General features: G+C 48.3%; 1 protein-coding gene across 1 annotated transcript; it reads right to left on the bottom strand.

Moving 5' to 3' along the window:
* Window positions 1-24310, bottom strand: TNFRSF14 (TNF receptor superfamily member 14). Its single transcript, XM_033156399.1, has 6 exons — window positions 23969-24310; window positions 5925-6033; window positions 5126-5251; window positions 2861-3016; window positions 1719-1809; window positions 1-403 (listed from the first exon to the last, which is right to left on the bottom strand). Exons 1-6 carry the CDS (start codon window positions 24014-24016, stop codon window positions 184-186), a joined length of 750 nt encoding a protein of 249 aa, XP_033012290.1. The 5' UTR covers window positions 24017-24310; the 3' UTR covers window positions 1-183.
* Window positions 24311-24712: the final 402 nt, after the last annotated feature.

The raw sequence follows: 24712 nt of genomic DNA, 5'->3' as shown, positions 1-24712 counted from the left end.
GGACTCCCCCAGGCCTGATGTCCCTCATCTCTAGCTTAAAAGCCAAGTATACCTTCTTTGTCCTCTCCAATCAAGCAAAAGGCAAGCAAACCAAATGAACTGGGGTTGGGGAAGGTTTTTGACTGCTCAAAGTAGAGTTCCACTTGCAAGACACAGGAATGCAGATTCTGGATTCAATTTTGCTCAACTACATAGCGCATTCTTTGCACACTTACATTTTTTGATGCGCTTCCTCCATTGCCATATTATGATGACACATATTAAGGCAAGAACCAGCAGAACAAGAAAGGCAGTAGTAGCTAGGAATACCGGCATAGGCACCTGCTTCTGGCCGACACATGCACAAACTGCATTGGAAACTGCTGTGCCTGCTTGTTTTTCTACCATGCCTGCCTTACTGCAACTGAAAATTAAACGGAAAGGGTTAAATTAGGGGTGAATGTTCAGAAGAATGCTTGGTATTTGTGGAGACTAGCAGAAGGGCAGTAAAAATGGACCCTGCAACTGCTTGTGGCTGAAACGAGCTGGATGGACAATCTACTACTCAGTGATAGATTTCTCTGACCTTTCTGTGTTTGTGCATACAGATTATAATTGTCAATTTCACTTGGATACTTATTTGGGAATACCCAGGCTGTCTTTATTAACTTATGCATTTAAATTAGGTTCAGTAAGATATAGTTATTGTTAATGTTAGCTGACAATCTTGCTTGCTTGCTTCCTCCCTCCCTCTTCTAATTTATAAGTTATTCGTGAATCAGTCAATTTCAGTTTCCCTCAGTTTCTCAATTTTCTTATCTTAAATTGTGTGTGTGTGTGTGTGTGTGTGTGTATGGGGGGTTTGCATCAAATTGCAATTTTTCTTTTTTTAAAAAAAATCCTCATGAAAATCCATCATTTTAGTGCAAATTTCTCCTGATACACACATTTTTCTATGCTGTTTTGACTAATGCACACATTGTTGAAAGGCATACTCCCTAATGTAATGTGTATGTTATTTTCACCAATGTGTGCATTTTTACGCACAGCTACCCCTAATATATACATTTTTTGTAGTAAACTTTGGTTATAGAATTGCATTCCAACATTCGTGGTACTGGGAATTTTGAAAGATAGTTGTTTTCTGAATTAAGTATTGATTTGAGAAGAAGAAAATTGGTAGCTTTGTTTCAACAAGCAAAAATACAATAAAATTGAATTTCTTTCCCCATTCTCAATGTAATTTTATCTTTAAATATGTCTTTTAAGAGAAAACAACTGATAACGTTATTTCAGCCGACAGCTGTATTGGAACATTCAGGAAGTGTGAAAAATGGCAAATAAGTAAGATCCAATTTACATATTCGTCTGCCAAATGTGGACCTATTTGTCTTGTATTTTTTCTGGACCTGGATATAAACTAACCTCTGTTTAAGCTTTGTACAAACCAAGATAACGGCTCACTAAGTATGTCATCTTCATGCTTAGTTCTTTAACTAATGGGAAGGAAACAAAATATAAAATCAAAAAATCCTTCCAGTAGCACCTTAGAGCTACTGGAAAGATTTTTTTGATTTTATATTTTGTTTTGACTATGGCAGACCAACACGGCTCCCTACCTGTAACTGGAAAGGAAACAGCACTGAATGGAAAGAGGTGTGTGTAGAATTAAGACTATGTTGCATCACACAGCCACAAACTGGAAATGCAGCTGTGAGAGTGTCTTTAGTGGCACCTACTTAGTCCAAGGTTCACAGGAGGTGGACATCTCGGTCTCTGAATAGGTCCCAGGAGGGCAGGGTACGAACCGGGTGTCATTGGTTTCTGTGCCTGAAAAAGAATGAGACGAGCGGAATATTTTAGATTTGGCTACAAAAGATAGAGCCCTTTGCACCTTTCATGCTTATGTCCTGCTTGTGTGCTGGGGCATCTGTTTAGTCACTGTGAGATCAGGATGCTGAACCAGAAGAGGCCTTTGGCCTGGTCCAACAGGCCTCATCTTGTGTCCTTATGTCTTATTGTAGTCCCTTGTTGCTTTGAGAGCCAGTGTGGTGTAGTGGTTAAGAGTGGTAGTCTCGTAATCTGGTGAACCAGGTTCGCGTCTCCGCTCCTCCACATGCAGCTGCTGGGTGACCTTGGGCTAGTCACACTTCTTTGAAGTCTCTCAGCCCCACTCACCTCACAGAGTGTTTGTTGTGGGGGAGGAAGGGAAAGGAGAATGTTAGCTGCTTTGAGACTCCTTCAGGTAGTGATAAAGCGGGATATCAAATCCAAACTCTTCTTCTTTGAGAGTCAATCATCTATTCACATAAGAACCATAAGAAGAGCCAAATGCCCATCTCATTCATCATCCTATTCTACCATTGGTGATCCAACTGTGTTGATGTATTAAGCCGAGGGTGGGGAGCCTTTTTCAGCCTGAAGACAACACTCCCTTCTGGGCAGCATTCCAAGGGACACATGCCAGTGGTTGGTGGAGCCAGAATCAAAGGTGGGTGGGGACAATGGATGCAAATTTATACAGCAGACTAGTTTCTACACATAGACCATCCTCCATTCAGAGAGGCAAGAGGCCTGATCAGAGTCCAAGGACATATTCCAGCCAGGCAAAATGGTCATGTGGAAAGCAAAGCCAGAGATGGGTGCAGCCTGGGGATAATCTGAAGAGCCAAACAGAGTGGCTTGGAGGGCCGCATATGGCTTCTGGCTCTGAGGTTTCCCACCCCCCACCCCCCAACCCTGTATTAAGCGCATCTTAAGTCAGATGGTTGAGTTTACGCTCACTGTGATAATTATTTTTCTTCTGGACATGGGAGCTATAAATAAATTATTTTTAAGATTGGCAGAAGTGTGATTGCACCAAATCTCTACTGAGACTTACCTGGCTGTGTCACCTTAAAACCAGGTGGAGAAATGGTGTGCTTTGAGCACTGTTCGCAGTCGTGGTCGATGAACTGAGTGCAATAATAGCCAGGCTTGCAAGAACAGACTGTGTTCTTCGTATACGTGCATTCTTCTTTAACTCTTAGATGGGCTCCTGCTGGGCACAATAACAGATATGAGGGTTTGTGGGGGCCACTGCTATGATTGTTATTATTTTTACATGCCACCCCAATCTCCAAGTGGTGGCAGAATCCAGGAGTTCTAGGTGTTTACTCTGCTTCTGTTTATTTGGCAGAAAGGTCAATGGAGACTGTGGTGCCTTTAGGATATATGGTTTTATCTACACCTATGTACAACCTGAGCATGAGATGGATCACAGTATTAACCCCTGCAGATCTTGCTTCTCCATTAGCCACAGCTTTGGATCCAGCACAGATCAAGCATCTCTGTGTGTCCCCAGCTTCCATCCTGCTTCCAGCTCAGCACACACACATCTGGCTATTCTTCTCCTACCTAGCAGTGAGGCAGAGGAAATGCCCACCCATTAGCCTGGAGGGCGCCATCACCTAGCTCTTAAACCTAGCTCATTCTTTTGTGATGCTGATGAGGACAGTTAAGTAGCCAGCTAAGGCCAGACACTGGTCTTACAATAAACAAACAAACAAATGTTTGACCAGTTCAGCAACATTGACCAATTATATATGCATAATTTAAATAATCAGTAAGACATTGAAATATGAACATACTTAATTAAAGGACCCTAGTCTTTTTGCTCAGCACCTTGGACAGGTCTCCAGACTCAAGAGCCCTCCTCGGGTACTTTCTAGTGATGACACATGTCCCCAGGGGCCCTGCCTAGTGGTGGCAGGCAGCCAGTTTAATATATCACTATAACCCCGACGTAACCTTGAACAAGGGCATTTTGGGAAATGAAAACAGTCTCAGGCCACTTCTGCCACTCGCATAACCTTGTGGCCAAAGACCCTAAACCATGGATGTAGGGGGCAGCAAAGACATTCTGTGAAAAGATTCATCTAACATCCACTAAGAGCAAGGCCTTGACCAAAGTGTATAAATCTAGATCAAACATTTGTTGGAGATGCAGGGAGACGGAAGGCACCATGATCCACATGTGGTGGAATTGCAAAAAAAAAAAAAGCAGCAGGGGATTTTGGGAAACAATATATAATGAACTTTTTAAAAAAAGTTTACATGTTCCTTTCCAAAAAAAGCCTGAAATCTTCCTGCTAGGCATAATGAGCAATGAAATTCCAAAAAAGGTAAGGAAAATATTTATGTATGCAGTAACAGCAGCAAGAATTTTAATTGCTAAGGTATGGAAAGGAGATTCTACACTCTCAAAATTAGATTGGCAAAATAAAATGATAGAATATGCAGAACCAGCAAGATTAACAGTGAGACTCTGAGACTGTACAGATCAAATATTTAACAGAGAGTGGAATATTTACAGAGGATACTTAAAAGAATATTGTAATAACATAAATTCTTTGGCAGGCCTGGATTGATTTCTGCATGAATTAAGAGATCGCTACAGAATTAACATAACGGAATAATTTAGGGGAGATAAAGTTAAGTGCGCAGCTGTAATGAAATTTAGGAATCACAATGGGGGGATCGGATGTCATGTTAGAATTAGTGATGGGTGAACTCAATCTTTTCTTTTTTGTGTGCACAGGAGTGTTAATTTTGAATTGCTTTTCATCGAACATTGTGTATTGTATTGTATTGTATTGTATTGTATTGTATTGTATTGTATTTGTTTCATTTTGTTTTGTTTTTAAAACTGATAAAGCATTTTTAAAAAGAGAGAGAGAGAGAGAGCAAGGCCTTGAGGGTTACAACCAGTGCTAATCCTTCTTGAGGGTTACAACCAGTGCTAATCCTTCTCAGAGTAGAGCCATTGCAGGTAATGGACATAACTGAGGTTCATTAAATTTAATAGATATATTCTTAGGAGGCCTTAGCTGGTGGCTCAAAGGGTGGTGACAAGGGACAGGGACTTTTCAGTTGTGGCTCCCTGTCTGCAGAATGCCCTTCTTAGTGAAGTCTGCCTAGCGCCTTTGCTGGCATTATTTCAGCGCCAGCTAAAAACCTAACCTTTTCTTTTCCCCAGGTTTTTGGATAGACTGATATGGTGTTGTTTTCTTACCAGTGTGCTGTCTGTGTATAATGCATTCATATTAATGTTTTGAAATGTATTCTAAGTCACTTGGGTAACAACAACAACAAGAAGAATTTTTACCTGATTCACATTCTTGACATTTAATGCACTCTGGCAGCCCATTTGACCGGTTCGTGTACGTCCCCCTAGCACAAAGAACGCATGTTGTACTGGAAGTAGAAGTACAGTGTCTCTCGACTCTGTATCCTGTGGACAAAAAGGTTCAGGTGGAGTAGGGTTCAGTGCATTTCCGTGGCTCGTATACCTACTGTTGGGACCTTTCCAATATTTTCTTTCCCCACCCAACCCAACCAACGGACATGTCCATCAATTCTCCGGCCATCAAAAATGCAGGTCTTGATCCAGTTTGCTTCCAAGAATGCTAAGTTCCTGCCAGACCTTGAAGGACCAACGCAAGACATTTTGCTGCTTGAGGCAAATGGGAAAAAGGTGACCCTCCTCTGAATCCTAATCTGTTAAGCAGGCTCCTCAACCAGGTCTGGGTGGAGACAATGCCGGGGACTAGTGTGGCCAAGCCGGTGAATAAGGGGGGCAGTGGGGCAGTGGCTAGGACCTGTGTGCCCCACCACCCCCTTCTCCACTGCTGCCTGAGGTGACAGGAGGCAGCCTGGGGAAGCCCCAGCATGCTGGAGGCTAGTGGGGAGAAGAAAGGAGACCAGAGAGGAGTAGGCGGTGGCAGTTCCTATCCGTAGCTGAAGGAGAAACAGCAAAGTTGTGCGAAGATGCCCCTCTTCTTTCTGGATCTGCCACCCTGCCCAGTTGTGTCCAGCCTGCCGCCTGAGGCAACTGCCTCTACAGGGCCAATGGACGGGCCGGCCCTGTTTACAGGGAGAAGAACAAGGGTGTCATGCCTGCTTACCTGGGTTGCATTTGGGGCAGCATTCGCCACGGTTATCGTACTCTGAATTAGTACAGGAGGAGGCTAACTGGAAGAGAAGCAGCTGTGTTGCGAGGAAGATGCAGAAGCTCTTTGAGGGAGAACAAAAGTGAGAGAGAAAGGAGACTTTACTCTTACTGTGCCCAGCTCAATGCATTCTTGGATTAATCCTATCGTTCCCCCCCCCCCGGCCCACCCCAGGAAAGGCAAAGAAGGATGTGAAACAGCAGACTGAAAAATTTGGGCAGGAAACAGGGATGCTCTTGAATTTACAACTTTCTCCCCCAGATTTTTGGAGTTATGAACCAAAAATATATGACGTTCCTGTCAGGTTGCTGCTTCATTGAGCCTGAGAGCTACATTCAAGGTAGCCTTCCATGCTAGTGGTGAGTTCAGCCAGTGTGAATTTTACCTTTGTACAACAGGCTCGTTTCTATGGGGGTGGACCTTGGTAATGTGTCATCTTGTGGGAAGCCATTTGACACTCTCCTCCCAGCCTTTGCTGTTGTTGTTCAGTCGTTCAGTCATGTCCGACTCTTCGTGCCCATGGACCAGAGCACGCCAGGCACCCCTATCCTCCACTGCCCCCCGCAGTTTGGCCAAACTCATGCTAGTTGCTTCGAGAACACTGTCCAACCATCTTGTCCTCTGTCGTCCCCTTCTCCTTGTGCCCTCCATCTTTCCCAACATCAGGGTCTTTTCCAGGGAGTCTTCTCTTCTCATGAGGTGGCCAAAGTATTGGAGCCTCAACTTCAGGATCTGTCCTTCCAGTGAGCACTCAGGGCTTTGCAATATCAGGGCTTAAACCAGGCTTTCAAAAGGAGGTGTGAGGCTTTAGCAGGGTCCTAGAGCCCTCCTACCTCCTTCCCAAAGCCTGGTATGTGCTTGCCCAGCTTTGGGAAGGAGGGAGAAGGACTCTAGGGCTCTGTCAGAGCCCTCACACCTCCTTCCCAAAGCCAGGCAAGTGCTTACATTTGCTCCAATTCAGTGTTAAAGATCAGGTTTCCCTGGCGGGTGGGGGTGGGCTGTGGTGGGACAAACAGAAGTCTGGATGAAAATTTACTCTGGAGTTGCCCAAGCTGAGCTGGGAAAGCCCAGCATCCACTGCATCCAAACTCTCTAATCCTAATAGATCTTGGGTTTGGATTCAGCCGTTAAATATGTATTTGAATAGCTACTGAAATACGAATTTTCATGTTTATGTATTTATTTTTAAAAAGGGCACCGAACAATTAAGACATGCAAAACAAACACTGACCAGAAACTGACTAGCATAGTAGCCAGGGACTTTCCTGAGGGCAATGTCAGCCCTTGGAACAGGAAGTGCCATAAAGCATTTCCTGTTGCACTCACAACTTCTCCTAAGCCAGAACAACCTCTTCCTGGTTCTGATGTGCTTCAGTGTGCCTCTCTGCAGCCTGACTTGGATTCTCACCTCTTCCCCTCCAACACACACACCAGACACAGAGCCTTGCTGCCCTTTGACAGTTGCTCAGACCTACTCTGCCTGGATCTACTCTGAGCAGGACTTAAGATATCACCCAATACATTTTTGTATCTTATTTTCATAAACATGTGCCTTTCTATGCATCCATACATGGCTGGAGAGCTGCACCGCAAATTTTGGTGAAGTTCACATTTTAAAGGAGGCTCATATTGTGTCAGAACAAGTGAATTCGAGGGGGGGAAAGTCTCCTAAAAGCTTGGTTGTTTACTCAGGTATATTGGAGATGTTTGAGAGTGCTACTTTGTTCAGTGGCTGTTTTAAATGACGCATTCGAAATGTATTAATTGTATTCTGAACTTTGTGCATATCTTACTGTACTTTGATTCTTTTTCTGTAAATCAGCTGCAGATTTTTGTTAAGCGGTATATACATCTTCTGAATAAATAGTTTTAAAAAAACAGACCCCCCTCCCAAAAAAAAGAACAAGTGAATTCGGGCGATTTGCTTTTAAAACTGCACTGAGCTGAATTTTTCTCCCATCCATACATCAAATGCATTCCTGTGCACACTTGTTTGGGAGAAAGCCCAATGAATACAGTGCAATTTACTTCTGAGTAAACATGCTGAGAATGGTGCTGCTAGAGAATGCTCTTAAAATGTTCAGGGAGGGGTGGTCAAGGAACAGGAGGTCAAAAACATACTGTACTTCTTTTATTTCTCCGCAAGGTGGCGTTCCGTGCCTGTCTATCAAAGTGGGTGGGGTGGAGGAAGTAAACAAAGAATCGACCTATGCACAGGGAAATTCCCAGAGCAAACAAACCTGGAGTTGTTTTGTGACTTGCAAAGGCGTTTTTCATATTATGCATTCGCAGTCACGTTGTTCAAACCAATGTTGTTGTCAGCTGCATTAAGAATTGGCGTGCAAATAAATTCAATGGTAGGTTTGAAGCAGGAGAGGAGAACTTGAACACTTCCAACACCGTTGGACTCAAACTCTAATCAGCTCTGGCACACATGCCCAATGACCCAGGATGATGGGAGTTGTAGTCCAACATCTGGGGGCCCATAGGGTCACCATCCTTGACATAAAATTTCAGACAAAATAAAAAAAAATTCCTTCCAGTAGCACCTTAGAGACCAACTAAGTTTGTTCTTGGTATGAGCTTTCGTGTGCATGCACACTTCTTCAGAGACACTGAAACAGAAGTCACCAGACCCTTATATATAGTGAGAGGGTGGGGAGGGGTATTACTCAGAAGGGTGGTGGGAATGGGGGATTGGCTGATAGGTGTGGGAAACCTGTTGACGACTGTTAACGACTGCAGTTGGTCTTGCAGGAAAAAGCAAGGGGTGAGATGGCTAAAAATAGCTTTATCATGTATAATGAGATAAGAATCCAATGTCTCTATTCAGATCAGGTCTCTCCATGGTTTTAAGATTGGTGATAAGTTGCAATTTTGTTTTGACTATGGCTGACCAACATGGCTACCTCCCTGTAAACAAAATTCTAGGACTGTAATCACAAACCCACTTAATAGGCAGTAATATAATAGGAAGAGTTGTTGTTGTTGTTGGTTAATCACTTTTCTCACAGAATGGCCCAAAGTAATGTACATTAAAACCAATTAAGAACATGCAATAAAAACACAGCTATCCAGACAAGAGGCAGGACTTACAGATCACACACACCCTGCTAAAAAGAAAAAAAAGAAGGCTGCAATCCCATTCATCATATCAAGGCCATAAGCCCGGGTAATGAGAGAAGCCTTTCCAGGCATGGCTCCCTGGGGACAGTATTTCACCAGCAGGGAGCCACTACTAAAAAGGCCCACCCAAAGAAGGGCTTCATATCGATCACAGGGTCTGGGTTCAGTCATGTGGGGTTACCAATACTGTTGAGCAGATTTGTATTGAATTTTGCTGCAGACTGTATTATTTATTTATTTATTTATTTATTTATTTATTTATTTATTTATTTATTATCTTATAGCCTGCCCATCTGACTGCATTGTGCCAGCCATTCTGGGTGGCTTCCAGCAGAATATAAATAAATTAACGAAACATTCTATGATCAAACATTAAAAACTTCCCAATACAGGGCTGCCTTCAGATGTCTTCTGAAAGTTGTATAGTTGTCTATCTCTTTGACTTCCTACGGGAGGGAGTTCCACAGGGCGGGCACCACTACCAAGAAAGCCCTCTGCATGGTTCTCTGTATTGTCACTTCTTGCCATAGGAGCCAACTCCTAGGGGGTGAGGTCCCTGCGTCCTCCCCCCATAAAATATTTGAGGGGGTGCTCCTGCCCCAAGTTGATGGGCATTGCCATTCAAATGGTGTTCATGTGCCATGTCTTGTGATCAGTTATGTGGGACAGGGCTTACCTGCCCCCCTAATAATTAATTCAAGTTGACACCTCCGCTTCCCGCAGTGAGGGAACTGCCAGAAGGCCCTCGGAGCTGGACCTCAGTGTCCAGGCTGAATGATAGGAGTGGAGTTGCTCCTTCAGGTATACTGGGCCAAGGCCATTTAGGGCATTAAAGGTCAGCACCAACACTTTGAATTGTGCTCAGAAACGTACTGGGAGCCAATATAGATCCTTCAGGACCAGTGTTATATGGTCCAGGCAGCCGCTCCCAGTCACCAGTCCAGCAGCCGCATTCTGGATCAGTTGTAGTTTCCGAGTCACCTTCAAAGGTAGCCCCACGTAGAGCGTGTTGCAGTAGTCCAAGTGGGAGATAACCAGACCCAGGGATGCAGAACCTGCCACTCCCACCATCCCAAGCCAGCACGGATAATGATCAGTAAGCAGAGGCGTAGCAAGGGAGGGGCGGGGGGCGGGTCGCCCCAAGTAGTCCCCAGGGGGTGACACTCGTGGCGGGGCCCCGCCCCCCACGATCAGCGCCTCCAGCCAGCGGGGGGGAAGCCGCTGAAAGGTGGCTTTCCCCTTTTCAGCGGCTTTCCCCCCCACTGGTTGGGCTTCCTGAGCGGAGCCAGGGAAGGGAGAGGGGCGGGCCAGCGAGGAGGGCTGACACCCCTCCTCGCTGGCCCACCCCCTCCTCTCCATGCTCCGGCAGCCAGCGGCGAAAGATGTTTCTTTTGCCGCTGGCTGCCGGGACATGGAGAGGGGCGGGCCAGCGAGGAGGGGTGACACAAGGGGCGTCATGCTTGTGTTGCCAACCCCCGCAGCCAAGCAGCTCGCGACGCCCCTGTCAGTAAGTATGGGTCTTGTAGTCCAACAACATCTGGAAGATTACACAGGTTCTCTTGGTCTGGCACTGACGGAGAAATGCAAGCCTGGGAGCGAAAATAAAGCTACAAAAATGCATGACGTGACAGAGCCAAGTATATATAGTTATAAGAAGAAAGGCAAAGAAATCGTTGTGCTGCGCTAACTGAATGTGGGTGGGTGGGGGGAACCATGGTTACAAGTGAAGCCTGAAACTAATGGAATCACATTGGCTGGGGAATTCTGGTTTCACAACATTGCAGCCTCATGATGGAATCTTTTGAAATCTTTCTGCCGAAATCTGGTGACGAGGGGTCAGCACCGCTGCATTCAGAGAAGGAGACAGATTTTTTTCTTCTGCTGCTGCTGCTGCTGACTTTGTCAGAGACCAGCTCTGCCAGGAAACCATCAGCTATCTTGGATCCCACAGCTATTTTAGTTTACCCAGTGTGGTGTAGTGGTATACAGCCAGCGTGGTGTAGTGGTTAGAGTTCTGGACGAGGACCTAGGAGTCAAGGGTTCAAATCCCCACTCGGCCATGATGATGAATCACTGAGGGACCTGGGGCCAGCCATTGCCTCTCGTCCTGACCTACTCTCAAAGGGTTGTTGTAAGGATGAAATGGGGAGTGGGGGGAACCAATGTTTGGCACCTCAAGCTCCCAGAAGGAAAAAAGGTGGAATATAAATACAAGAAATTAGCGGAATGGTGGAGGGTGTTGCATTTTCCAAGCTATCCATGATATTTGGTTTTTTTATATCTTAAAGCTGATCTTGGTTATAATTATAGTCCCTACTTCGGAAGCGCTTAAGAGTTTTATTTTCACAACTATACAAATGTGGGCAGTGCAAGATTTAGGTATAAGCTAAACAAGCTATAGCTTAGGGCCCCACTCTCTTGGGGGACCCAAAAAAATTCAAAGGGGAAAAAAACCCTGGATGTACATTTCCAAAATATAAGATTAAAAACAAATAAAATAAGACCTACATACAGCAACAGTGTTTTGTGTTGCGTAGGCTCCTGTGATGTAAATAATGGGCCCCACCTGGCAACCTACTCCCTAAAATATCACTGGTTTGCTCATTTCTATATACAGATACCGATTAGGTCCATAAATTACCATATAGCATATATTCAACACAAAAAACAGCGACAGTTTGTTGTTGACAAAGGACAGCTGGGTATATAAGGGCCCCATTACCTTCAGTAGCTTAGTGCCTCATCAAACCTAAATCCGGCCCTGCATGTGGGTGATCGGGTTCTACCCTGAGTAAGAGCACGTGTTGCGGTCGGGGCCTGGCAAGACACTAAATTGACCTGTAGGGAGTGGCTGGACGCTGGCCTTAGTCAGGATTGGTCAGGCGGAGTTACTGGGCAAAGTGAGATGTAGCAATTTGTGATGGACAGGTCAGCGTCCTTTATAATCCTCTGCACGCAGGGTGATCCCCTCTTGGCTTCGAGCTTCGGATCACACCGGTCGCTGAGCTAAGACTACGGTTGTATTGCTTCTTTTGCTTTCGCTATCTGATAACCCTCTTACTGATTGCCTTTTCTTAGCCTCCTTGCCTGTTAATTCCCCACTGCCCCCGTTATTCCCCTGCTCTTCGAATTTAAGTATCCCCCCCTTCGTCTCCCTCGCCCCCCTTCCCCCACCCACCCCAACCCCCACATCCCTTCTCCTTAGTTATCTAGGGCAAGTTTGCAGACCCCATTTTTCGTGCGCCCTCTTTCCAGCCCAGCCTTCCCCTCCGAGCCCTCTCTTTTCGCTGGGCTTGCCTGTGGGGGTTGCCCGGAGGCCCGGCCTTCTTGCCGCGGCGAGAGGCAGCGCGGCCTCCTCGTGAGGAGGCCTTCGCATTGGTGCTTCCTCCCCTGCGCTCCTGGTTATCCGTGCGGTCTCTGCAGCGCAGGACCGTACACCCTGTGGAGCAACCGTTCCTGTTGCCGCTGAGCCGCGGCGATCGCCGGGCTCCTTCAGTCGTGCGCCGGCGTTTGGGGCACCCCCCGAGCTCGGCCGCACACTTGCCGCTTGTCCCCTCCCCCCCTCGCTCTCTTACCTGGGTCGGGGGGCTTGCAGGTCCCTGCGGTGGCTGGTTTCGGCCGCCGCTGATTAGCGCGGCGGCCCCCTCTGTCCCTGGGGTCTTCGGCCGATTGCACGGCCTGCAGCTAGCTCCTGCCGCCTGCCTGGGCCTCTTGCGGCTAGCGCGGAGCCGGGAAGGCCTGGCCCGCGCTACAGCTGATCGGCGGCTCCCCGGGCTTCTCCCGGCACCTCAGCCGCCGCTCTCCCTGCCTCCCAGCCTGAAAGCCCTTCCTGAGCCCGGCAGGGGCTTGCAGGGAGGCCCTGCCGGCGATTCCCAGCCCCGCGATCGGCGTCGCGGGGCTGCTTTTCCTGGCGGGAGCGCCATTTTGTGAGTGCGCTCCCCCTCCTCCCCCTCCCTCTTTGCTTCTTGGTGCTCTTGGCTGGCCTCTAGTGGCCGATTGCTGCACTGCACCAGCCAAGAGTTCCTTTGGTCTTGCTCATACCGGTGCACTGCCACCTGGTGGCTGCAGGTGGTTACTGCAGCTACAGTCAATTTGAGTTTTTTTTTTTTTTTTTTGGTTTTTTGTGCTGCATCCCGCTGGTGCCCCGAGTGGCCAGTTTGGTATTGCACGGCTTTAAGAAAATAATTGCTCGGGTGCTCCAGTGGAATTGCAGCAGCACCCAGCAGTCTTCTGACCGTCAGGCACGATGGCGCAAAAGGAGGCTTCTACCCAAGTAGAGGTCGAGGTGACGTCGAAACGTAAGATTCGCGGACCGTCTCAGGCCTTGCGTTCCTCCACGCCTGGCGCTACCTTAGGTCGCGTAGAAGCGTTTATGGCCACTTTGGCCAGTGATCCTGCGGCGTTGGCTCGCTTCGAATCGGGTATGGAAGGTCTCATGCGTAGCTCAACCCCGCAGGGTACCTCCCAGGGGGACTTTCCCCCGCCTGATGAGCAGCAGTTCCAAGCCACGTCGGCTTCTAGCGACGATGAGGACTTTGTCCCCCCATCGGGGGTGGTGTCGGGGATGGCCGAGCCCTTTTTGGTCTTGCCCCCGTCCCCAGCGCCGGTTCAGACTCAGGTTGCGGTGACCCCCAGCCAGGAGGTGGCGGGCAGTTCACAGCCCACACAGAAGCGGGGGAAGCAGCCCAGAATAGGGAAAAAGAGAGCATCTGCTGCCTCACGCCTTTCTGTTGGTTCAGTTGTCACAGGTCCAGCAACCCAGGTCTCGCAGCAGGTGGCCTCGACAGCGGACGTCCAGTCATCGCAACCAGGGGTGGCGCCGGCCAGGAAGTGTCGCAACAAATCGGTTGCTGGCAGGCGTGCCGGGAGGAGCCAGAGCAACCCCCTTCCGCCAGGGCCGGATTTGGCAGCCCCAGTCCAACTTGCCCCAGCACCTGTGGTCGTGGGAGTTCCTCAGCTAGAGCCAGCCTCCGACTCCTCAGTGGAAGACAGCCTTCCAGTGCGGTCCAAGACTTCGGCCGGAGGGAAGCGTCGGCGCAAGCGCTGTTGCGGGCACCGTGGCAAGAAGAGACGGGATGCGGATTCCTCGTCTACTTCAGGTACAACCTCTTCCAGTTCCGATGGGGAACAGGGGGCGGACAGTGGGCTTTACTGGGGCTTTGGTGAGTCGACCCCAGGCCTCCCCAGCTGGGCCCTGCAGAGGCGGGCCAATTCTCATAGGGCAAAGTATGGGGCCCCATTGGAGTACCAGGGAGGCGTCCCAGTACCAGATCCCATCGGATCAACCAATAGGGCAAAGGACATAATTCCTGGCAGTCACCTGTCCTCAAAAATCAGGAATAGGATTCTTGAGGGTCGATATGTCGACATCTTCAAGTTGGACCCACCCGAGGATGGGCGCCCGGATCTGGAGAGAACAGTTGTTCCATCCAGAAAACGGGCGGGTGCGGCCAGGACAGAGCGGACTTTTGAGCGCTGGCTTGACTGCTTCCAAGTCTTTGCTGGGGTGGTTTCGGCCTCTTATCCGCGGAGAGCACTCCATCTTTTAGTCTACCAGTCCATCGTGCGCATGGCGTATGCAATGGCTGGCGAGACGGCGGCCATCACCTATGACAAAAAGTTTAGGACCAGGGCTCATCGGATCCCGTCGGCCCGCTGGGATCGCAGGGACATAGACATCTGGTCCACCTACGTGGCGCCCCACGTTCTCAAGAAGGCCCCTGAGCAGGGCAGGACTAAACAACCCACACTTCTTTTTTCTTTTTTTTTAATAAGATTTTATTATTTTTCCATGAAACAAACAAAACAACATTAAACCTACATACATAAACACCATAAAAACATAATAAACAAGCAATAACACAAAAATACAACAAAACCATACAACAAAACAAACTCATACAAACCTTACTAAATCCTTATCTCTGTTTCTAAACTTGTTTTAACTTCTTAAGGGGACTTCCCCTGGTCCCTCCTCTGTCTTCAAAAACCTATATACTTTTAAGGTAGCTTCATTTCTTTTATCATTGACTTAAACTCAACATTCTAATATTTCTCAAAATTATCTAGACACAAATATTCCTTAACATACATCCTACATCTTATCATCTTCTTATAAAAATAGGTCTATCCAATCAAATATTATCTTCTTTAACATTTATAACTCTACTTAGACTTCAAAAGCCAATTCTTTTATATATTTCTGCACAAACATTCAGACATTCATTTTAACATGATTAACTAAATAGTCTTTGAATTTCTTCCAATCCTGTGACACCTTCTCCTCCCCCTGGTCTCGGATTCTGGCGGTGAGGTCTGCAAGCTCCATGTACTCCATCAATTTCATCTGCCATTCTTCAATAGTCGGTATCTCTTCGCCCTTCCAAGTTCTTGCCAATAAAATTCTAGCAGCTGTAGTGGCATACATAAAAAACACTCTGTCCTGACTGGGTATCTCCTCATTGGTCATGCTCAAGAGAAAAGCCTCTGGTTTCTTGCAAAAGGTAATTTTCATTACCTTCTTAAGCTCATTATAAATCTTGTCCCAGAAGGCCTTTACCCCTGAACACGACCACCACATATGATAAAAAGTACCTTTTGACGATTTACATTTCCAACACACATCCGACATTTTAGAATTCATTCTAGCTAGCTTAACTGGTGTCAGATACCATCTATATATCATTTTCATTACATTTTCTCTTAAACTATTACAAGCTGTAAAATTAATATCTTTCCTCCACAATCTCTCCCAGTCATCCATCATAATATTATGACCAACATCTTTTGCCCAATCTATCATTGTTGATTTAACCAACTCATCTTTGGTATGCCACTCTAGCAACAAATTGTACATCTTGGAAAGGTTTTTTGAGTTCGATTCAATCAGTTCTGTTTCCAGTTTAAACAACCCACACTTCAGTCGGGCCGCAGGTTTTGCTGCTGGGCATTTAACAAAGGGACGTGCCAGCGCCCTGTCTGCCCCTTCCCTCACATCTGTGAAAGGTGCGCGGGGCCGCACCCGATAAACTCGTGCTTTCGGGGCGGGCGGTCCTTTCGGGGGGGGAAAGGAGGCGCCCAGAAGGCCGCAAAGTCCACCCCGCAGCCCCCACCCGCCGCCTCCAATTGATGCCCTCACTGAATTGGCGCCCACCCCGGTTCGCCTTCAGCCCCTTTTGCATTGGTTGTCCCTTTACCCTGATCAATCGGCAGCTTCCTACCTGCGGGAAGGGTTTTCCCATGGTTTCCGGATTCCCGTGGCCTCGGACCCAGTGGCTCGGAATTCTGCGAACCAGAAGGCAGTGAGGGAGTTGCCGGAAGTAGCTAGGAAAAAGATAGCAAAGGAGATCGCGTTGGGACGCATGGCCGGCCCTTTCGCAGCTCCTCCATTTCCTAAGCTACATCTTTCCCCCCTGGGCATAGTGCCCAAGAAGGCCCCTGGTGAGTTCCGCTTGATCCATAACCTCTCACACCCGAGGGGCACCTCGGTGAATAACATGATTCCGTCGGAACTTTGTTCAGTGAAATATGCTACCCTAGATCAGGCAATTAGATTAATTAGGAAATTTGGCCCCGGGGCCCTTCTGGCAAAATGCGACGTGGAGTCTGCATTTCGCCTTTTGCCCATTCACCCACAGGACTTTTGGCTCCTGGGGTTTCAATTTGAGGGTGCCTATTACGTAGATAAGGCCATGCCCATGGGCTGCTCTGTAGCCTGTGCGGCGTTCGAGGCCTTCAGCACCTTCCTGGACTGGGCTCTTCGTCACAAAACGGGTCTTCCTGGCGTGACCCATTATCTCGATGATTTTCTTTTATCATCGGGGCCGGATACTGGCGACTGTGTGGCTCTGTTGCAAGCCTTCGCATCGCTCACAGAGGAGCTGGGCGTCCCGTTGGCGGCGGCTAAGACCGAGGGCCCGACTACCCGGCTGGTCTACTTAGGCATTTTGCTAGACACAGTCGCCCAGACGTCTAGCCTGCCAGCGGATAAAATCGCCACCCTCAAGGAGGTGATAGAGGGAGTCCTTCCTCTTACCAAATTGACTCTGAGGCAGCTCCAGTCGTTGCTGGGCCATTTGAACTTTGCCTGCCGTGTAGTTGCGCCTGGGAGACCGTTTTGTTCTCGCTTGGCAAGGCTCACGGCAGGCGTTAGAGCACCTCACCATTACATTCGTTTGCCCAAGGACGTGAAGGAGGACCTTCAGAACTGGTTGGTATTCCTGCAGGAATACAACGGGATATCTTTGTGGCAGGAAGTCTTGAACCTCCGCAACGATTTTCAGGTTCACTCAGACGCTGCCGGCTCGCTGGGCTTTGGCCTCTATTGGAAGGGCCGTTGGTGCGCTGAGCGATGGCCGGAGGACTGGTTAGGGGAAGATATCACGCGAGACTTGACGTTTCTTGAGTTTTTTCCCATAGCGGTTGCCGTTCATCTATGGGTCCAGGAGTTCAGGGATCGTCGAGTCTGTTTTTGGACTGACAACCAGGCGGTGGTGAGCGTCCTGGCTAAGCAGTCGTCGCGTTCCCTGAGGGTGTCTGCCCTATTGCGCGTTTTTGTTTTGCATTGTCTCCGGCACAACATAGTTTTTTCGGCCCGCTTTGTCCCAGGTATTTCTAATGACATTGCTGACGCTCTGTCCCGTTTCCAGGTCGAGCGGTTCAGGTCCTTGGCCCCAGAGGCGCGGGAGCTTCCGGAGCATTTCCCGGTCCACTTGTGGAGCCTTGGCAACAGCTAGTGCTCCAAGGAGTAGCGGCGTCCGTCGCCCCTTCTACACTCAGGTCATACAAAAAGGCCTGGGCTGATTTCAATAATTTCATTCGCCAGTCAGGGTCGGCCTCGTCAGTAGTTCCCCCCACAACAGCCCAGGTCCTGGAGTACCTGGCTTTCCTTTTTCAGCAGGGCAGGGCCCCCAAGACTCTTCGAATTCAGGCGGCTGCCATTTCCTTTTTTGGAAAATCCTTTTATGAGGTGGACCCCTGTGCGTCCTTTTTGGTACGACAGGCCCTCAAGGGTTGGGGTAGGATGGGCCCGCCTAGGACCCCCGGGAGGCTCCCAGTTTCCTTTGACCTGCTGACCGCCATGCGTTCACAGTTGAAGTGCATCTGCTGGTCTAGGTATGAGGCCCGGCTGTTCGCAGCGGCATTTTCTTTATCATTTTTTGGTGCTTTGAGGGTAGGTGAAGTCGTCTCGGAAGCCAACCCAGCCGGTCGTAGGGGTTTGGCCCTGCCTGACGTTTCTCTGTCACCAACCGAGGTAGTCGTTTCTATCAGGTATTCTAAGACCGACCAGCTGGGTAGGGGGACCCTCGTTCGCTTGCCTGCGATGGGGCATCCAGGCCCCTGCCCAGTCCGGGATACGCGTAAGTACCTGGCGATTCGGCCGGTGGGGGATGGCCCATTTTTGGTGCACGCCAACTCCCTTCCTCTCACCAGACATCAGTTCGCTGGGGTCATGCGCAAGGCAATTGCAGCCTGCGGTGTCCCGGCCGACAATTATGCCCCCCATTCATTTCGCATTGGTGCAGCGACAACGGCAGCTCATTGGGGTTTGTCGGCGGACAGAATTAAAGAAATCGGAAGGTGGAGGTCCGCAGCCTTTAAGGGGTATGTGAGACCTCGGCCATGATTGTTGAATTGATACTGCTTGTATTTCTGTTTCCAGGTCCCGTTCCCATCCGTGTCTGGATTGTTGGACACAGCATCGTGCACTGGGCCAGTGCCAGAGCACGGGAGTCGGGGCTTTTTCAGCATCTTGGACTTTCTCCCCTGGTCCGGGTAACTTGGTTGGGCAAGCGGGGCATGCTTTGGAATGAGCTCATTCCCCTGGTTGAGAATAGGGTGTTTTGGTTGGGTCCCCCTGACGTTCTGCTCTTGCAATTGGGAGGGAATGATTTGCCCAGGACTGATTGCCGCACCTTGCGCCGGCTCATCCACGGCGACTTGCGGACCCTGAGGGCTTGCCTGCCCGACACTATTTTGGTGTGGTCACACCTTTTGCAACGTTTTTCCTGGCGGGGAGCTCGATCCCCGGCAGCGGTTGAGAGGGCACGCAAGCGGGTCAATGGTTTAGCGGTCCAAACGGTCCGTGCCCTGGGAGGTTGGGACATTCCGCACCCTGGCATCACTATTCAGTCTGCCTCCCTGTTTCGGAGGGATGGCGTTCACCTTTCCCCTGAGGGGAATGATTTGTGGTTGGCGGCAATAGTTGAGGGCCTTAAGGTTGGGCTTCGTTTTTGAGTGGTTTTGGCGGGAGCCGTTGGCTCTGTGGCGGTTAGGCATTGGTTATGTTTTGGATTGCTCGGATGGTGAGGCCCCACCTCCACAATCATGTTTATGTTGGTACAGGGAATTCCGTTAAAGGAATCCGGCGACTCTTTTGCTTTGTCCGAACCCCAGGTCTGGGGCTAGGGCCATAGGCAGAGCCCCCGGGACCGCTGGTGAGGGGGAGGCTTCGTCCCCAGCCTCCTTAACTCTCCCCAGCTGCATTCTCCCGACGCTGACTGAAGTCAGCAGCTGTCCCGTTTGGACAGATAGTCTGAACCAATGCCTACGCAACCACTCACCAAATTTGTATTTTAATAAAGTTGTGGCCCTAAATTATTTGCCAAAAACCCAAACCAAAATTTATGTCTCTGTGTTTAATCATTGGGGGGTGGCTTGAGGACCTCGACACGCAAATCGGGTTCTACCCTGAGTAAGAGCACGTGTTGCGGTCGGGGCCTGGCAAGACACTAAATTGACCTGTAGGGAGTGGCTGGACGCTGGCCTTAGTCAGGATTGGTCAGGCGGAGTTACTGGGCAAAGTGAGATGTAGCAATTTGTGATGGACAGGTCAGCGTCCTTTATAATCCTCTGCACGCAGGGTGATCCCCTCTTGGCTTCGAGCTTCGGATCACCCACCCGCCCCCCCATTGTTTTCTTAGGCCTCTGCTTTGACCTTGCAACTGCCTGTCATGGGGTCGTCTGCTTTGTAGCAGGGGCCCAGTAGGAATTTTTCCATCTGGCTGATTAGTGGTTGCCTTATGGTTTTCGCCTACTGCAGTAGCAACTTGTCACAACTTGTAAGGTTGGCGGTTAGGCATTGGTTATGTTTTGGATTGCTCGGATGGTGAGGCCCCACCTCCACAATCATGTTTATGTTGGTACAGGGAATTCCGTTAAAGGAATCCGGCGACTCTTTTGCTTTGTCCGAACCCCAGGTCTGGGGCTAGGGCCATAGGCAGAGCCCCCGGGACCGCTGGTGAGGGGGAGGCTTCGTCCCCAGCCTCCTTAACTCTCCCCAGCTGCATTCTCCCGACGCTGACTGAAGTCAGCAGCTGTCCCGTTTGGACAGATAGTCTGAACCAATGCCTACGCAACCACTCACCAAATTTGTATTTTAATAAAGTTGTGGCCCTAAATTATTTGCCAAAAACCCAAACCAAAATTTATGTCTCTGTGTTTAATCATTGGGGGGTGGCTTGAGGACCTCGACACGCAATTTAATTTTTTTGTGTACACACAGAGACATACATGGTGGTGTTATTTTATGTAGTTTGGTATTTGCATTTGATTGTATCTCCCATCCAGATAAGCAAGATGCATTATCAGGGTCCGAAGGTATACTCCATCCAAGTTATGAAGCTGGACCAGTGAGCAGTGTGGCCTAGGGACAGTCCCCAAGGCCTAATACAGAGGCCCGGACTTGATGTCCCCTACCCCTCAGCTAGAGAACTCGGTTCCTATTTGGCCAGTTTGTGCCAGGAAATAAACAAATTCCAAATGGAATCCAGGGAATAGTAAATTCCAAATAGAATCCAGTTTCATAGTTTCTGGTGAAGTTGTGTGGTGGAACAGTATTTCAATTATTTTGACCAACTAGATGGCACGATGGGAAACAGCTCCGTCGGGGGGCGGGGGGGCTATAAGCAGGGCTTTTTTTCAGAGGGAACTCGCCGGAACTCAGTTCCAACAACCTCTCAGGTGGGTGCCATTGCCATTATAAGAGAACAAGGGAGGTGTTTGTGGCTACTTCTGGCACTTCTTTTTCTAGAAAAATAGAACTGGCTGTAATGGATGCTGTCATCCGAGAAGTCATGCCAACAGTCCATGCGGAAGTGAGACACGACAAACCCACATTGTGACCCAACATGACTCAGGAACATTTCTTCCCCTCCGTGTGTAACATTCTCCGAGACATTAATCGTGCTACACAACGGGGTGCAGAAGTGAATGTTGCCTTGCCAGACAGGAAATAACCTTTGCAGTTAAGAGAAGTTAACTGTTACGTTCGGGGCCACTTCTTCCTATCAGTTTTTCTTCTGTTTTACTTCTGCTGTCAAAAACTGGGAAACTTGACAGTGTGTGGGGTCTTTCACTTAAGAGTAGATGGAAGTGGGGTTGTGAGCAGGGTGTTTGTGGGTTGTATAGTAGATTCCCTGGCTGCCCATCTACTACAAAGCCAGGTTCATAGTCCTTCTGTTAATTTACAAATCCCTGAATGACTTCGGTCTGGGGTAGCCTACTCTGATATCCAAGCTTGATCGCTGAGATAATCGGCAGGACCATCGTTGGTTGCACCCTGAGTTGGTGGTGCTCACCTGTCCACAGCAAAAAAACCAAGCCTTTCATGTCATTGGCTCAGTCCTTTGGAAAGTTCTACCAATAGAGATTCAGCCTCGACTTTAAAAGCTTGGTGGGAGGGCATGCCAACTGTCAGGACATTTTCACAACTTGCACCTTGGAATCCTGACTTCTGGACTTTGTGCTTGCTGCTGAGCTTGTGCCACAATCAGTCTTAAAACAGATCTCCCCCTTGCTCTCAAGTAAGACTTTCTATCGTGGTGTTTTGGGATGGGAGTCTGATAGCTGGCGGGGCAGTGCCCCATTTGCTCTCAAGCATTAGCCGAGGTTGTGAATTTGAGAAATGCCTAAAGCCCGTCTCTCTTTATGTTTGATCCCCTTGCAACGAACAGAATGACTTAGTGAACATTCCTCAAGGCGGACACCTTTCAGTGTTCCCCATGAAGACAGGTAGCTCACTGGGTACAGTTCAGGTAGCCACCACATTGCCACTGAACCTACCTCAAATGGTTATTGAGGAGATAAAGTGGGATAACGCACCCACCCAACTATGTCACCCTCAGCTTCTGAAAGGACGTTCAGGGTACCCTGCGGCAGGTAGCTTGATGAGCACTCCTGTAACATACAGACTGGCCTGACAGGTGAGTGTTCACCTTTTAAGGTTTTTTTCTTTTAAAAGTAGTAATCATGCAGCTTTCTGAGTACAGAGAGTGACTCACCACAAAGGCGAAGATTTGTCACTCATCGCACCAGACACAAGTACTAGCCAATAGGTGCCCGTGACACTTCTGCACCCACGCAACTGTTTGCAGCCAACACACACACCCTCCACCGTCCCACATTTATTTCCACCACAAAAAAAGAAGGTTGCTGAGAGAGGATGTCTGAATCGCACTCAATGCCTGAGTAATGACGGTGTTGTGGTTGCACTAAAAGTAGAAGTCAAAAACCCAAGAAGCCTGTCATATAATTGGTCCACTTGTGGGTTTCTTAAAAAATAGCATCGGTTCCCATGCCATTGGCAAATGCCAGTTTTGAAATGAAAGGTGACTTCAAAGGCAGCCTTCGATCAGATGTGGCAGGAGGCTGGAGGACTCAGGACAGAAGTGGAACATGCAAGGTTTGGGATACACACAGGAAAACCAACAATAATTCTTGTCTTTGCGCAACCTTAAATAAAAGGCTTCCTAAGGCAGTAAACAACGGCTGTTAGGCTCAGATCCTGCAACCATCTACCTGGGAGAAAGTGCCACAGAACTGGCCTTACTTAAATATGCACAGCCTTGATGGGAGATTTGTGGCCCTTGAGTTGCTATTGGATACCATCTCCCTTAAGCCCTACCCAGCACTGCTAGTTATCAGGGGTGATGGGATTTGAAGTCCGGGGATTTGCCTGCCCTAATTGTTGAGGATCGTTGCTGGATGGGGGAGAAATCAGATTTTGTTTGCACTGAGGGGCAAACCTACCTAAAATTCACTTTCTGAAATAATACACAAACTGAATCACAGTTGCCCTTCAGAATTCACACTTCTCCATGCAGTTCTCCAGGCAAGTAATGTGTACAAAAATGCATCTGTTAAAATGCAACCCATGGCGAATATAGCATCCAAATATGCATTATATAAGAGGGAATGGTTTCGCAAAAAAAATGTTTACACTGGGCAAAATTGCCTATGGAGATGTGTTCTATCAGGAGAAATGTGTACTCAGATGCTGGCGAACTTTTTAAAAAATCACAAACCAATGTGGAAATGTGGAGAGCGGAACTTATGAGTGCAAAGATGAGAAACTGAAATGGACAAATTTCCCCGTTCCTCCTTTTGACCCGATGAACTTATGATCCCCAAATAAATCTGCAGATTACCAACAATTTGATTGTTTAAAATCCTAAGCCAAGTGTACCTTTTGACTTAATGGAATAGACACCAGCTGGCAGTCACTGCTCATAGGAAAAACCACCTTTCACTTTCAGTTACTGGAATACTAAAGTCTTAGAAAGAAACAAGTGGGACCTGAATTCCCAGTCCAACCCATCACAGTGGCTCCCAACCAGGTAAACCAACAAAAGCTTTAATTTCTAAAAGGTGATGTTTGCCATCTGCCAGGTGTATTCTCCCTGCTACCATTCCTAGTGGAGACTGAGCCACACACTGGTCAGATGAGAACAAGTGATCTGGCAATATCCTCTGGCCCAACACCCACTCTCCTTGAAGCCCTCATTTTTTCAGGAGGCAGATCTCTTTATTGCACCCTTATTACACGATAGGCTGACCCGGGAGGGGGGGTGCACAAAGTTTCAAAGTTTACTTACCAGATGCATGGTGCCGAAAAAGGGGTTCCAGGAGGATTCCAATTCCATCCAGTCACGAGGCAGACGAAGGTCGTTACCCTGTAGTTAACGGCAATCTTGTGTTTACCTCCCTTCGGTTCCTATACATCCAGGATTTTCGGACTGCATATTCCCAGCACCGAGCACATTGCATTCTGAAGTTCCCACTTCTCCCACTGCCTTTCCCCTCTGGGCCTCCAACCAAACTAGACCAAACTTGCCAGGCCTGTCTCTGAATCTCCGAGTCCCGTCAAACGAAGAGGTCACAGCTCGACGATCCGGAGCTCCAAAAGTGAAAGTAAAAAAAGATCTCTCTCTCTCTCTCTCTCTCTCTGGCTGTGGTTTCTTTCTTTTCCCCTGGGGCAGTTAAATAATCACACTCAGTTCCAGATAATTTCTCCCCAGCCACTTCATTTCTCGGCACTGAAGCTCAGCTGCCTTTCCTGCTTTTATGCAAACTCTGCTCTGGATCCTGTCTTCCCAGAACTGTTTACAGACGGGAAATAGCAGACAGGAAGCAGGAGGTGGGCTCCAATCACAATAGAGGAGGGAACGGCCCAGTCCTTCTGACCATGTTTTTCTTTTTGCTTTTTTAAAGTACCTGGCAGCAGGACGGTGAAAGGAAATGACTCCAGTCCAAGTGAATCAGTCCCGGTTGATGGAAGACAGGAGAAGTGAAGAGTTGGGTGAATTTGAAGCTAGACAAATGCACCACCTGGCTCTTGA

This window comes from Lacerta agilis, chromosome 8 (assembly GCF_009819535.1).
Source record: "Lacerta agilis isolate rLacAgi1 chromosome 8, rLacAgi1.pri, whole genome shotgun sequence".
Lineage (NCBI taxonomy): Eukaryota > Metazoa > Chordata > Lepidosauria > Squamata > Lacertidae > Lacerta > Lacerta agilis.
The sequence above is the reverse complement of the archived record's forward strand: the minus strand, read 5'-3'. Positions and strand labels throughout refer to the sequence as shown.